Source organism: Tupaia chinensis, unplaced genomic scaffold (assembly GCF_000334495.1).
Source record: "Tupaia chinensis unplaced genomic scaffold, TupChi_1.0 Scaffold000549_1, whole genome shotgun sequence".
NCBI lineage: Eukaryota > Metazoa > Chordata > Mammalia > Scandentia > Tupaiidae > Tupaia > Tupaia belangeri.
In genome coordinates this window covers 1,295,384-1,312,268 of record NW_006160061.1, presented here as the reverse complement: position 1 = coordinate 1,312,268, position 16,885 = coordinate 1,295,384, and the positions used below count along the sequence as shown (strand labels likewise).

Here is a 16,885-nt window from a genome sequence, read left to right as displayed (position 1 = left end):
ACCCTCGGTCGGCTACGTGGGAGTCCAGCGCCTTAGCCATTACGCTAACTGCTGGTTCCCCTAATTATTCTTTTTAAACAGTCAATCACTACTTCTCATTTTGCTTGTAAACAGACTTTACCCATCATGAAATACTTCTCATACCAATCCAGTTGAGAATACTATACATGTCATCAACCAGATCACATAAATCTTTTGCCTTTTACCTTTCTTCTTAAAGTCAGACTGTAGAAAGCATGTTTTTGTCCTCCTGTCAATAAATCTTCCTTCCTATTATATATTATAAGCACAGTATACAACTGAAGTTATTACATATAGTAGGTAAATGCTAATAAGGTCTCCCAATGTTCAAATTTTTGTAATACTTGCATTTATATATGACTATTAAAGACTAAATAATATGAAATTTGATAGTGTATAATAAAATAGACATGAGTAAAGTATTGTTTTAAACAGATATGCAGTACTGTAAACTGGATAAACAAAAATGTACATTATAAATTAGTTCCCAATCAAAATGAAAAAAGTAATCTATTTGTGAATACCAGTAAAGAAAAAGAAGAAAAAGAAATACCTTTTCTTTTTTTGAAAGAAAGAATAAAACATCTTCATAGATTTCAAGACGATCACGTTCTGATATTGCATTCCAGACTTCCATCTCTCCAAACATTTGTTCTGCTTTTCTATTTGTTAAAAAATTAAATGTGATTCTATATTACAGTGAAAATTAATTTTAAACCAGTTTAACTGAGTTTAAAATTATCAAATGAATAATCTTTCTACTCTAAGTTCCTATCTATACAAAAACTTTTAGAGTTAATAGACAGAACCAGTATGACCTTCACTTTTCCTTAGAGAAAGATTATCACACTGGGCCATGTTTTCTAGGCAAAACTATCTCTGTCTCTTAAAATAGCTACAGAAAGTGCCAAACTGCCTAAAGAAATAAATGATAAACTTTAACAAATTATTAGAAATTAGTTACACGTAATAAGAACATTTAAAGAAATGAATAAGTCATTTCTAGGAAATAAACATTTCTGGAAAATACAGAAGCACAAAGAAAAAGTAAATTTAATAGCTTCCTATAAAAATCATAAATGCTGAATGCCCACAAATTTAAATGATTAAATTAAAAATGCTGGGACCAGCAGTTAGCGCAATGGCTATGTCGCTGGACTCCCATGTAGTCGACCGAGGTTTGCGTCCCAGACCCGGTGGCTTAAAACTCACGCCAGACGCGTGTGTGTGCGTGCCCAGAATCCCGAGAGGAGAATGGAGGAGAAGGGACTGCAGCGTGGCCATCGTCCCTGGGGGGTGATTTCTCGCTTTCTGTCTGTCTCTCTCTGTCTATCTGGTGAGTGCACATGCCCTACAGCAAAAACCTCTCAAAATAAATAAATAAATAAATAAATAAATAGCTATATAAATGCAATTTTTCAAAATGTGACACCTATTTAATGAAAACATCCTATCTCTATACAATAAATATTTTAAAACTTCAATTCTTTTATTAAGTGAGAGGGATTTATCCAACTTGATTATTAAATCCTATCTTCTCTTTTTGTAATTATTTTTCTTTTTGAAGAATTACTTATATTTATCATTATCATTTTTAAATTTTGGTATAGGGTACATGTGCTTACCAGAGACAAGGAGAGAAAGAGAAAATAAAAAAGCAAGTCACTAGGTCTGGGACTCAAACTGCTGTCAGCCATATGGAGGTCCAGCACCTTAATTACCAAGTCACCTGTAGACCCCTCTTTCTTTCAAATCTTTTTTTTGTTCTGTTTGTTTAGTGAGTTTTTTTCTATAAGGTATGTACACTTGCCGGAAATACCAAAAGACAGACAAAAAGCGAGAAATCACCCCCTGGGAGCTGGCCATGCTGCAATTCCTTTTCCTCCATTCTCCTCTTGGGATTTAGGGCACACACACACACACACACACACACCCGGCAAATGAATTCCAAGTCGCCTCAGGACTTGAACCATGGTTGGCCTTGTGTAAGTCCAGCAAAGTAACCATTATGTAATCTGCAAGTCCCTCTTTCAATTCTTAGAGTTCAGTAAATCTACAAGTTAAATTCCATATTTAATACTGATTTATCTTGTTAATTTATAAAACGGCCATGCTCATAATCATCTATCTTTACCTCATAGTTAATGTGTCCAATGGATACTTTGGATTAATTACAACATTTAGCCAACAATACAATAAACATGCCATATATCACTAAAAACCTTACTTGTATCTGGTTGTAGAGGTCATTTTCTCATGATTTTCAAGAAAACGTTGAAAGGATTCCTTAGCTTCTTTGTATTTTGATCTTGCTTCTTCTTTTTCTTCTTTCTCTGTCTGGACTTTATAGGCATTAAAGGCTTGTTTTTTTTCACTCAACTTTGCTAAAGCACTATAAAACAGAAAAACATTATGTAAGAGTAATGGCAAGAGACTCATGTTAATGTCTTGAAAGAAATAATGACTGTTTTCATGGATAAAGTAATAAAATTTAAATAATGAATTAAAAATCATGGTTCCAGATATGATTCTAGAAAGTAATTTCTTCTTTTAAGATGATTGTAATTTAAAATGGAAGATGATGTTTAAATTAGACGGCAAACCTTTGGGTTTATATCTGACATTAAACAACTCTACTTTTATATTCAAAAGAACAGAAATCAACAGATTAAAAGGTATATCATTTGGGGCTGGTAGGTGGCATGGTGGTTTAAGGTGCTGGACTCCAACATGGCCAACTATGGTTCAAGTGCCAGACCTAATGGCTTGCTTTCTCACTTTCTCTCTGGTCAAAATAACAACATTAACAACAATAACAATAAAGTTAACAAATAATTTTTAAAAGGTAGATTATTTAACACAATTTTAAATGTATTAGGCTTATCATGCTTCAAATAATAATAATAATAATAATAAAAAAAAACAGGAAAAAGGAAAGTACTGGGTAAACCCTTAGCATAGCAATCGAGCACTATGTATGGGAAGTCAGATCCCCCTGACTGACTGTGGTTTGAATCCCAGCCCTGGCAGCTTGAAAAAACATGCCAGATATATTTGTGCATGCACCCTTAATCCTGACAAACTGAATAGGGGAAAGATATTGTGGCATGACCATACTCTATTGGGGGGTGCTTTCTCTCACTTTGGCAAGTGCATGCACTCTCTGGCAACCGAAAAAGAATGAAAGTATTACCTGTATCGTGGATCATTAATGATCATTTTCATAGCCTGTTCCCATGAGGCATTGGATGGCACCCGCTGAAAACCATTTAAAGAAAAAAATTTAACTTCAGAAGTATAGTAAAAGTCATATAACAAGAAACCAAATGTAATACTGCAAACAAACACTTCCCTTTGTAGGAGTATAGAAAGATTCTAAGAAATGGATTTTTTTATTGAAAGTAGTCAGTGTAACAAATTCAGACTGAAAATAAAACTTTAACTGAAATCTAAACAGCATAAATACCTACCATTTAGACTAGTGAATAAAAGATAAGCGATTATGAATAAAAATCCTTTAAATATTTAAGAAGAAATGTACTTGTGTAGGTCCTCACACGCAATAGATTTTTTTTTTTTAAGTTTCACAAGTGTTCTTTAACGAGACAAATTTGGTTGATTTTCAGTTACCTAAGATTAGTATATTTTCAATAAAGGCAATAATGTGAGTATAAAGTAAATATAAATACCTTTTCTTTCAACAATTCTTTAAAAGCTTGCTTTGCCTCCTCCTTTGTATTCCAAGTGTATGTTTTTTTTGCTGGTTGACTCTCTTCCTCTTCTTTTTTGGGAGTAAAACTACAACAATAGTAAACATTTTATTCATAATTTTTTTAGAATTATTTATTTAATTTTATTTATCATCATCATCATTTTTAAATTTGCTATAGAGCATGTGTACACTCACAAGAGAGAAAGAAAAAGAAAAAGAAAGGAAGTTGCTAGGTTCAAGACTCGAACCACAACTGGCCATGTGGAAATCTAGTGCCTTAGTCACCCCTCCACCTGCTGGCTCTGTTATTCAAATTTAAACACTGGCCTCATATATATACAAGGAGCCCTTATCACTCAAAAAATTTGATGCTGAGTCAAAATTTGACAATTTTAACTAAAGCCTCCTATGTGAATTCTAAAACACACTTATCCTGGTGTGGCTACAGTGGCACAGCAGTAACGCAACACTCTGCAATAATGGAAGTCACATGAAAAGAATGGGTTTAGGTTTCAGGTTGACTTAGACATGCCAGGAGTATATACCCATAATCCTGGCTCGCTAAAAGCCTGGGCAGGGGGTAGAGGGAGTTAGAGTGTGAGACCTTATTGAAAATGCTTGTTTGTCTCTCTCAGGAAAGATAAAAACAAAAACATGCATGCATTTATCTGAAGACAAAGAAATACAGGTAAAATATAGTTTTTCGGATACTTCAGTTACTAAAATCCTACACAAATTCCAAAGTAAACATTCAATCATACTAAAATAATAGTTCTACTAATCCATACCTTAATTCATTTAATGGTTCATTAAACTTAGTAGTTTTGCGTTAGTGCCTTAATAAATGAGGACAAATCTAAATCAAGGTCAGTAAACTACAATCCACAAGTCAAACCCAACCCTCTGTTAGTTTTTATAAATGCAGTTTCACTGGTAGATAACCATGCTCCTTTGTTTATTGTTTATGACTAATTTTGTGCTACCACACCAGAATTTAGTCATTGTGATAAAATCTGTATTATACCAAAAGATTTGGTACTTTATTGAATATTTGCTAAACAATCTCAAGCAAAGAAAATTAACATAACCAAGAATTATCAACTGTACTTGTTAGGGGGTTGTTCTGAAAATTTAAAAGTGCCTATTTCTTAAATGTTTCCCTTTTTTTTTTAAAAATGCAAGGAGGAAAAAAAACTTAAAGTAGAATGCTCAGGGGAGAGAACACTGGAGTGAATAGTACCCTAAAATGCAAATACATTCATTATCTCTGAATTAAATAAATCTCACTTTATGAAATGCATTTAAAATTGTCAAAAAATTTACTGTAAAGAACCCAGCAAAAGGGGCCAGCGAGTAGCATGGTGGTTAAAGCTCTGGATTCTCACATGGCTGACCACAGTTCAAATGTTAGACCCAGCATTTGGAGAACCAAACTGGGCTTATGTGCATGCCCAAAATTCTAAGAGGAGAATGCAAAAGGGATTGCAGCATGACCTTCCTCCCTGGGAGGTGATTTCTCACCTCCACCCTCCCCCCACACACATCCTATGGCAAAATTCTAAAGCAAACAAAAAGCTAGACCACTTTACTCTAAACAATGATATGAGTTTTCTCTTATCTGATATTATTGTAATTTTAGTTTATTTGATTTTTTACTTACACGGCAGAAAAAGAATCAGATTATTTTACGTTTCTTTATTATTATGGCAAATGCATTTTTATTTGCTTTCTGGACAATGTATTTGCTATCTATAAAGTGCCTTCTCTTACCTTTAATTCATTTTCAATAAAGGATACTTGTACTTTTTAAATTGATTTGAGATGAAAAACAAAACCAAACAAGCCAGCCAGTAGCACAGGAGTAACTCACTGCTCTGCAATACTGGACCCAAATGGGAAATGATGACCCACTGAGGGTACCTGTCTGTCTCTCATAAAACTAAATAAATGAGTATTAAAAACCCACCAATAACCCAAGAAGGAACAAAGCAATTTTAGGACTCTTATTTGTCAGGGCTTCCTCAACTTTCATAGCTAATGTGTTTTTTTAACATTAAACTATAGCACTTCCTGTGTTCTATGGTGAGCCATATTAGAGAATAAAATGAAAGAAAAAACAAAAACCCCTAATACTAATTCTTTATTTAAAATTTAACTGAAATTTGTTAATTTAACTGGATTTTTTTTGCATTGAATCTGAAAAGATTGCATTCGAATATGTTATCTTTTTAATTTTTTGGCCAAAGGGTGGGTGGAGTCACCAGCAAGACTGGGGGAGCTGAGAGTGAGACAGCAGCCCCGCCCCTTATGAAAAATGGTCATGCTTCTATCCTTTCTTCTCCTTTTCTCACTCTCCTCAGAAATTTGGAAATGTATATATACATGCACCCAGTGTGTTTCCCAAGCTACCTGGTCTGAGATTTGAACCTTGCAGTTGGGTACGTGGAATCCAATCACCCTAACCACCATGCCACAGACTGGCCTGCTTATTAAGATATTTGGTAGTCTTTTAAATTTGTGCCTCATCAAAACCTCAGCTCTACTTTTTAAAACAGTATGCTAGTTTTGCAAACAGCATTTCCCCACCCCAATTCAGCCTCAAAACTGATTAGTTATCTAAAGGTTATGGTTTGATTCTTGAGCAATTTTTATTTATACAGTTAATGGCTACTCACTAAATTGGCAATTTATGAAGTTAAATTAATGAAGTCTGTTACTAATTTTTAAAGACAAGTTACTGAACTTACTCAGCTACAGTTTCCTGCTTAGATGTCTCTTCTCCAGTATTACTGGACACTTCCACACTTTGATCCTGAATAGCAGGAGTACTAGTAAGTTGTGCTTGTTCCTCAGTTGAAATAGTTACTGTATTTTCATTATCTACAACGGTGGCAACAATGGAAGTAACTTCAGGCTCTGGAACAACTGGAACAGTTCCACCAACTGTATTAGAAGTAGAAGTGGAAGCATTGGCATTGGCTTAGGCGCACCCGCTGCCTGCACCACCAGCAGCTGCTGCTTCTGCAGCAGCCATGGTGCTCATTGTGGTCGGAATCTCTGTTGTAGGAACTGGGGCTGCTGATGTTGTGGTGCACTCTTCTTGCTTACTATATATTAAAAAGAAGAGAAAACTGGTTACTTCACTATTGTAAACACAATTTTAAAGTAAAGCTAAATAGTTTCTAAGTTATCATAAAAATCAAAAGCATATGAGAAATCACTGATGGAGGAAATAAGCCAGTGATGCCACTATTAAGACATGTGAAAATTAAAATCACAGTATGAAACCTGAATTAACCAAAGTAATTACTTTTATTTACTCCAGTAAACATTCATGATACTATCCAAGTAATAGGCACTCATGCAAGAAATCTGCATTTTCAAAATTCTAATAATTACTCTAGTTATATAATGTTGAATATGTAAAACTAATATCATGCAATTAAACTAGATGACACATCTCTATTAAGAGCATTAAATCATCTCCATTTCACCTATTAAAAGGAAACATGTATAAAACAAGAGACACATAAAGTATTTAATCCATTCCCAAAGGAATTCAAACCAAATTTTGGGTTTTCTGTAAGACAGTCTCTTCATTTGTTACGAAAGCAGTACAAATTCAAATATCGACTGTGTAGCAAAATATTAACATGATTAAATATACCTCTCCCCAACTTCTCCCTACCCAAATCCTCCAAAGGCTTCAAACTATCAGGCCTACCATTTTAAGTAATATTTAAATTCTAATGAAATTGACAGCTAAAACAATGACATTACCAGAGTCTAAACTTTTAAGTACATGTAGATGTACAAAATTGCTTACCTGCTTTCTTCAGCTTTGATCATTGCTATTAAAGAGAAGGAGAAAAAACAGTTATCTACATAATTTTTAAATATAATCACTGAAAACAAACTTTAAAGGTGATAGAGAAAAACATCACATAGTAAAATTAAACATTCTAAAAAATAAAAAATGTAGAAACACTCTTAGAATAATGTTTGCTCCAAAGCTCCATGGTAGCAACTAAAGAACATAAATAAATTTAAATAAGAATAGTTATTAGGAAAGTTTATCCGATACTGCCACTTTCCCAAAGGCTGATGACTACTACACAATTCCCTTGAAAAAATGTGAATAATTCTGGAATAGAATATTTTCCCCAGGGATGACATTAGTTTGAATTTTTTTGTTTTTCTCAGAGTTTTGTCATAGGGAGCGTGCACTCACTGGAGGGAGACAGAGACAGGAAGTGAGAAATCATCCCCTAAGGGGAATGGACACATTGCAATATCTTCTCCATTCTCCTCTTGGGATTATGGGCACACATACATACAAGTACCCAGTATGTTTTCAAGCCACTGGGTCCAGGATTTGAATCTGAGTCGGCCATGTGGGATCCAGCACCTTTAATGATCACACCACTTGCTGGCCCAACACTAGTTTGATTTTTAAAAAAAGACAGTAAACTCAAAATGGGATCTAACTCATTAATAAATTGAGCACTTATATACTAAAATTGCCAAGTATACAGTTACACAAACCAACTATTTGTAATAGGATATATCAGAAATGAGCTTGATAAGTAATAAATAAATCAACTGGGAATATACTAAACTCCATTAATATTAGCCAATGTTAGTACTGGCCATTTTAACTGAGCTTTACAGATTTACACTTTATATTTCAGTTTTCACTCTAGATTAAGTAAATTTTTCTTTGGGAGTAACAAAAATATCTTTTACCTAGCATCACTAGGGAAAAGAAGGGACTCCATAGAAGTGATGATATGAGTTTAACTCTTTGAAAATGTTTTATAACTTACTGTTCTTTAAAGGAAAACATTACTGAAAATCTGTGTTGGATGACTGAGAAAACATACTTAAGTGGTTTATCATTACTAATATAAATGAATGTATGTCTGGTGAATACTTATCTTGATTAAGGAGGTGATATAGGAAGAAAGGTAAATGGACTTAATGTAAGAGTACCTTTAAGAAACTTTTATTCTTCTTCCGGGAAGATGTCATTCCATACTGTAAACTAGTTCATTAGCCCCATTATCCTATAACAGTAGTTATTTATCTGGTATAGTTCATGACACTAGAATCTATCAGAAGTGACAGTAAAATAAATTCTCAATTCTTATTCATAATTTCTGCTATTTTTATGTCTTGGGAATCTGTATTAGGTAGTAACTATTTCTCCGGGTTAGCTAGTGGTACAGAGGTAGAAGGCCATAGTACAAAAGGCTAACCCATGGGGGATATTAGGGGTATGCCAGGGATCCGTATGCTCATGACCTGGGGCTAATTAAAGATTGGAGAGGATCACAGCATCAAGACCCATTGGGGGGTGCTCTGTCCACCTCCCTCATTCATAAAAGAAATAAACTTTAAAAAACAGTAAGTATTTCTAGATTTTCAGGGGAGTTGAGGATGTTTAAAAGCTCTCCATTTATAAATGGGGCATGATATATTGTTTACCTTAATTCTTCCATAACAAACATATCAAGGCTATTTTGCAATGTTTAGGTAAAATAAAATTGACGTTAAATGTATAGTCTGACAATATGCTAATGAAATAAACTATCAAAGACTGACGACAATGAAAAAGATAAAATCACATGTTCCACATATGCACTAATATTCAGTGGGACTCAAAAATTTCTTAAGCGAGGTTCTGGTTCAATTTGCCAGTGAATAATGATGACATTTAAAAAACAAAAAACAAAAAACAAACAAAAACCTCTAAGTACAGCTTTAAAAGCTACAAGCTCATTTGTAATATAACCCTTAAATGAAAAGAATTCTCTTAATTAGAGGTTTTTCACTGCTGATTTATCCAGTCGTGGTTAGTGAAAACTAGTGATATACTCTAAAAATGTTAAATATGACAGAAAATGAATTATCAAAGCAGCTCACCATGCAGGTTTGATTTTGTAATAAGACCTCCAGCAACAATGGTATTCTGGTATCCTAGTTTCAGTGGAATCAAATCAAATAAAAGTCTATTTAAAATCTATAGAACTGAAATCTAGAGCAACAAGAAAAATAAAAGCCCATAAAACTGTTACACACCATTTAAACATTGTAGTCATTTAATAATTAAAAATAAGGCCTTCCAATAATCCTAATCAGGAAAGGATTGTTTCAAAGTAAATAACATACATATAGAACATTTACATTAAAAATGATTTTTTTCCTGTTTTACCTTCTAGATCTTCAAGTTCTTTAGGTTTGGCCCAGCGAGATTCTTTAGTTTGAGAATTGTAATAGTAAGGCTTTCCAGAATCAGACTTGTACTCTTTCCAGGGGCATTTAGAAAGCAATTGCTAAAGAGAAAAAAACTTTCCATTAACAGGAATGTATTTAGTATTAGTGACAATTCACATGGCTGTTCCACTAGATATTATTAACCTATTCATTCTAAAACTGATTTGATGATGGTAATAATGTATGCTATCAACATTGAATACATAATAAGTGATATTATTCAAAACCCAGTGTATTTGAATATCAAATCTTATGTGCTCTTACAAGTTACACTGCGATAAAAAAATCATCACATTGAATAGATATACTTCTCAAATTTCCATATAAGTTTGATAAACAAAGAATTTGGGAAAAGCAAAATCTGAGTTAGCCATGTTGATTTCCATTTCATGATAGTAATTTATTACAACCTTATATGAACTAACTTAAAAAGGGAAACAATGTAGGCATTATACTTTTAAAACCTAATACATACATAAATCCTATTATGGTAGAATGAAAAAGCTACTGAAAAATTAAATCCAGAATGTCTTGGACAAAATATACAATTGATGGAACTGGCAGTTAGTGTAATGGCTATGTCACTGAACTCCCATGTAGCCGACTGTGCTTCAAGTCCTGGACCTGGTGGCTTAAACTCACGCCAGGAGCGTGTACGTGTCTGCCCAAGATCCCGAGAGGAGAAAGAAGGAGAAGGGATTGCGGCCATACCCACATGGGGAGTGATTACTTGTTTTCTGTCTGTCTCTTTCTGGCGAGCGCATGCGCCCTATAGGAAAAATTTCTCAAAAAAAATAATATATATATACACACATAGTTAATGAGTATCATTAACTGTATTAATATCAATATTGATACTAGCCAAGAAAACAAATCTACCAACCTCCCCTGTAAAGCACTGCTGTACATACTAATGCAGTGCCCAGAAAATTACATTTAAGAGGAAAGAAAATTATACTACCAGAGCTAGGAAAAAATTTACACTATGGATAGACTTGAGTGCCAGATCCATTCCTACCTCAGTGTTTTTAATTAAGCCACATGCCATACTGTTTTAGTTTAATTCTTTCAACTTTAACTTTTACCTCCATATCTGCATGTTTTGAAGGGTACAATTTCCGACACAAAATGAAATATAAATACTTTTTCAGGGGCATTTTCTACAGACAAATTCCCACACTGAATGATGGAAGTATCTGAAGATAATTTAACTTCATCTCCATTTTCCACCAAACCTACTGGAAAATTTAAAGAATGGAACAAATGTACTTAAAAATCACTCAGATTTGGCTAAAAAGGAAAGCTATTTAAAATACAAGGTAAAAAATGAAGAATACGGGAAAAAATAGCCTTTTCTCACTTTCCAATTTATTTATTTATATTTTTTATTTTTAAGTCTATAACAGGATGCACGCACTGACGAGAGAGCACAGCTCTGTCTCAGAGAGCGAAAAAGTGAGGAATCACCCACCAGGGAGATATGAATGAAAATGAAATCCCTTCATTTCCACACTCCTCAGGATTTCAGGCACATAAGCATACAGACCTGGTGTGTTTTTCAACACAAGGTCCAGGACCCAATTGTGCATTTGTCCATGTGGGATCCAGCTGCCTTAATTACCATGCCATCTAGCTGACCCCCCTTTCCAACTTATCCTTTAAATCACCTCTCATAAATTAATGCCACCAAGGATAAATCAGTAAGTTGAAAGTAGACTGTTCATAGCAAAGTTTGCATGTTATGGCTCTTCCTGATGACTGGTGCATATGCAATAATTCTCCTCTACCCTAAATAAATGTATAGATCCTGTTCTGGGAATATAAGCATTATTGCTCTCTGGATAGTAAAAACTCCTCAAATCCAGTCCCCCCAAAAGTCCTCATCTACAGAACAGTCCATGATTTCCAAACCCCACCTTTACCTCAGCAGGTGTTTTAAGATCATCTGGTTTCTCCCAGGTAGACTGTTTTGTTTCAGTATTATAGTAGTATGTTCTTCCATCAGGTGATTTATGCTCAGTCCACATTGATTTCTAGGGTAAAAAATTATAAGAATTAAATGAGCTAACAATGTCACTAAAAGTGAATAGTAGTAGTTTCAAGGCAATAAACATATGAATAAATCAATTTTTTTTGAGAGGTTTTTTGCTATAGGGCGCGTGCGCTCGCCAGACAGACAGAGAGAGACATAGAGCCAGAAGGCGAGAAATCACCCCCCAGGGTGGATGGTCACACCGCAATCCCTTCTCCTCCATTCTGCTCTCGGGATCTTGGGCACACACGCACACAAGCCCGGCGTGAGTTTTAAGCCACCGGGTCCGGGACGCGAACCGCGGTCGACTACGTGGGAGTCCAGCGACATAGCCATTACGCTAACTGCTGGTTCCCAATAAATCAATTTAAAGCATAAAATTGGCAGACTCAGGTAACTTACTTAGAATAAGTCATCAATTTAAATAGAGAAGGAACTGAAAAATTATTTTTAAAGTGCTCAGAAGCATCACAACAAATTTCAAAAGTGAATGCTGTCCTAATACTAACTTTATAACTTATGTACATAAGACAGTCTGGAAAGTAATAAATCTATGCCTACTGGATAAGAGAGAACAAAGGAATACACATATAATGAGTTAGTATCAACAGGTTTCACCTTGGCAATGCAAAGATGGGTTAAGTTCAGAAAAATTTATCTGTATACCTTCATATTAACAGATTAGAGTATATCACATTATTATCTTAGTTGACAAAGGAAAAGAACTACAGAACTTAAAAACACATACTACAGACCAATTAGTGGCATGATGGCTAAAGTGAATGATCCCCATGTCTGTGCGGTTCCAGTCTTAGCCCTGGTAGCTTGAAATACACACTTGGCAAGCAAGTCCAAAATCTCAAAAGGAGAAATAGAGAAGAGATTGTGGCATAACTGCCGCCCACGGTGGGTGCTTTCTCACCCCATTCCACACCTCTCCCCCAGTGAGGGCATACACACTCTAGAAAAATTAAAAATTAAAATAAAGCAAATAAGCAAAAAACTATGTACTTAACTCTAGCGGCAAGCCAGAATCCGAAGGAAGCTTATGTAACTTGATAAAGGCCATATACCAAAAAGCTATAAACATCTTATTTAGTGACTATATAGTCCCTTTAAGAAGAAATAGGAAAATAGTGCCAGCTTATCAACACTACCTTTTACTTCAGTAGTGGAGGTTCTGGCTAACACTGTTAAGAAAAAATAGTTAACAGCTATGATAAAAGGAGCCAAAAGAATCATTACTTGAGGATAGTGTAATATACTCAAAAAATTAACCAAGCAACAAGAGCAGAGTGCATTTTGTAGACAAAAATGACCAATCAAAAATCATTTCAGAAAGATTCAAAGTAGTATCAAATCCTATATAATATCTATAAATAAACAGAATGAACAAGGCTTTCAGGGAGAATATTTAGAAAAAAACACAAATGTTCATTAACAGGCAAATCATTAAATAAATAAATATTTATCTATGCCAAATGATGTTTTATAACATCATTGAAACTATTACATCTATTAATATATTAGGGGAAGGAGAAGCCACATAGATTTTTCACAATTACCTTTTTTTTAAGAGAGATTTTTACTATAGGGGGCGTGTGCTCATCAGAGACAAAGAGAAAGTGAGAAACCCCCTGGGCGGGGGTGGGGTGGCGGGGGAAAGAGGTGACACGCTGTAATTCCTTTGCTTCTATTCTTCTCTAGGGATTTTGGGCACGCATGCACATATGACCAGGATGAGTTTCAAGCTGCCAGGTCCAGGACTTGAACTGTAGTCAGTAATGTGGAAGTCCAGCACTTTAACCACTATACTATGGTAAGCTGGCCCTGCACTATTAACTTTTAAACAAGCAAAGTAAAACACAAAAATGTGTTTACAATATTTTTTTTCTTTTTAGGTTTGTGCCATAGGCTGCAAATATTTGTTGGACAGAGTGGAGAGAGATAGAAAGCAAAGAGCAAAAGCCAGGGTGGATGGTCATGCCATAGCGCCTTCTCCATTCTCCTCCCAAGATTTTGGGCACACAGGCACACATGCCCAGCATAATTTTCAAGCCATCATATCCAGATCTGGAATTACGGTCAGTCATGTTGGTTCAGTGCCTTAACTACCACATCATCTTCTGGCCCTACAAAAAAATTTTTAAAGCAATATAATATGAACTAATTGTGTAAAATAATATGCATATACATGTACTTGCCTATGCTTAAATAGTGTAAATAGATTGTCTACAAAATATGGGTCAGCCAGGTCACATTGTGATTAAGGCAGCTGGAATCCCACATGGCCAACTGTGTGGTTTGAGTCTCAGGCCCAGCAGCTTGAAAAACACACAAAATGTATGTGTGTGTATGTGCCTGCCCAAATCCCAAGAAGAGAATGAAAGAGGCAAGATTGTGGCATGGTCATCCCCCCTATGGGGTACTCTGTCACTTTCTCTTTCTCTATCTCCCTTTGGTAAATGCATGCCTCCTACAACAAATGAAAAAAAAAAAAATAGAAAAAAGATAACAAATATTAATGGTAAACCATGGTTCCCTAATGTTAGAAGAATCCAGGGTGAACTTTTCATCTTTATATCTTATATTCATTTTTTTTGCCCCGTGCACTTATTTAAGCAGGAAACATGAAATTTATCTTTTTTCAAAATAAAAGTATGTACATATGGGACCAGCCGATGGCATAATGGTTGTGCTGCTGGATTTCCATAGTCACTGGCAGTTCGAGTCCCAGTTCCAATGACTTAAAATTCACAAGGGGCGGGTATGCATGCATGCCCAAGATCCTGAAGAGAATGGAAGAGAAGGTATCCTGTGAGGCTGTTCCCTCTCTACGGTGATTTCTCACTTTCTGTCTCTCTGTCTCTCCAGTGAGCACGTAGCAAAATATCTCCCCCCCAAAAAAAGTAGGTACTAAAAATGAAAGAATATCAGCTAGTTAGTAATCTCTCAACCTTTTAAAAGAATAATTACTTGTTTTATTTATTATTATTATTCAATTTGAGGAAGGGGGGAAGCAAGACTTGAATCATGGCTGGCCATGTGGGAGTCCAGAGCCTTAACCACCACGCTGCCAGCTGGCCCCATCTTTCAACTTTTAAACAAAAGATACAAGATCTTAAAAACATTTAAATAAGGTTCTCACAAAAAGACCCCCACTCAATTTAACATAATTGCAATCAATTCAACGTTTTCTGTATTTGTCAAACATAACAGGAATAAGAGCTACTTTTACATATTTCAAATTTTAAGCTGCAGGGTCAAGGACTTGACCTTGTGGGAGTTCAACACATTAACCACTATGCCACCTGCTGGCCCCAAAGAAATAGAATTTAATAAATGTATTACTGAGGTTTAAAGAGTACTTACTGCGCCAGATGCTGTACCTAAAAGAGAAAAAGGCAAAATATTTAAATCGTATTTAGTCATGTTCTCCTTGTATTCAGGTAATAGTTTTAATATTTATTCATACTATTTTTTCCACTTCGTCCTCTCGCTAAAGATCCTGAAACTGTCCCATAAAACCTATGTGCTTGTACATTTCCACAAAATGAAAATCTATAATGCAAAGCATTTTCAGAATTTGAACTTTCAATCTCCAAATTCACTTGGAGCCAAGTCAGAATATTCGCTTTTGCCTTTTGTTTCTCTTCCTGCTATTATAGGTGTCTCCTTGCCCAATTACTTTTCTGCTTTGTTACGAAAGTAAAATAATGCTAACCTCTGATCATATGCTTGCCATTTCTGACAACTTCAACTATCTGGATTCTAGACTCCTGCTGTATGATCGAGTAGCCTGTAGTCACCACGCTTCCCTATTTAGTTTATAATTTATACTGAGATTAATAAATTTAATGATTCAGTTCCTCAGTAGGTACATTTAAAATATTCAATTACATGTAGCTAGTGGCTACCATACTCAACAGTACAGATTACAGAACACTCCATCCTTGCAGAAAGTTCCATAAGGTGGTGTTCAATACAATTACAGAAAAGCCATTAGAATTAAAGGATTTTGAAGTATGTATTAATCAAAGTTCATATGACTAATCTCTAACTTTATAAGCTAGTAACTTAAAACTGTATGTATAAAGAAAACAGACTGTGAAACCAAAATTCATACTACTAACACATGGATGAAGCTACTATCCACATCTATAGTATATAGCAAAAGCATTTCAAAAAGTTATTTTAATGTAAATGTCCTGGATTACATAATGTAATAGTACCCAGGTCTAGCTATCTAAATAAGATAAAAAAAAATTGTACTAGGTATTTTAGAACATCACCTTAGTTAATAAAATTTGTTAAACATATTAGAAGATCAATTATGTTTCACATAAACCTGCAGGAAATCAGAGTATTTTAAACATTTTTAACCAATAATGTTTAAAACAAAAAATGTTTTGGTATAATCATGGGATACATTCCAATATCTGGAATTAATGTAAATAAAAATCTATGAAGAGACAATTGAAGCATTATTCGTATATGTTAAAACCTCACTAATCAGGACCTATAGACGGCCTAATGGTATACATTGTGGGACTCTCACATAGTTAACTGCAGTTCTAGTCCCAGACTAGTTGGCTTAAAACTCATGCCAGGCATGTGTGAGTATGTGCCCAAGATTTGGAGAGGAGGCCGGAGAAGAAGGGATGTGGAGTAGCATCCCCCCACCTCCAGGTGAGTGTGTGTGTGTGTGTGTGTGTGTGTGTGTGTGTGTGATTTCTTGCTTTCTGTATCTCTATCTCTGTCTCTTCAGTGAGCACATGCACCCTATATCAAAAAATCTCTTTAAAAAGAAAACAAACCTCACTAGTCAAAATGAAGTTACTTTA

The 16,885-nt window shown here is 34.9% G+C and overlaps 1 protein-coding gene across 1 annotated transcript in view; it reads right to left on the bottom strand.

The window, feature by feature from the left end:
* Window positions 1–16,885, bottom strand: part of PRPF40A (pre-mRNA processing factor 40A) — a 52,410-nt gene that overhangs the window by 11,609 nt on the left and 23,916 nt on the right. The window contains 10 exon segments of the mRNA XM_027775347.1: window positions 575–683; window positions 2,249–2,413; window positions 3,215–3,279; window positions 3,711–3,819; window positions 6,481–6,840; window positions 7,560–7,584; window positions 9,659–9,712; window positions 9,948–10,068; window positions 11,932–12,042; window positions 15,414–15,430. Coding sequence (XP_027631148.1) covers window positions 575–683; window positions 2,249–2,413; window positions 3,215–3,279; window positions 3,711–3,819; window positions 6,481–6,840; window positions 7,560–7,584; window positions 9,659–9,712; window positions 9,948–10,068; window positions 11,932–12,042; window positions 15,414–15,430 — 1,136 coding nt within the window.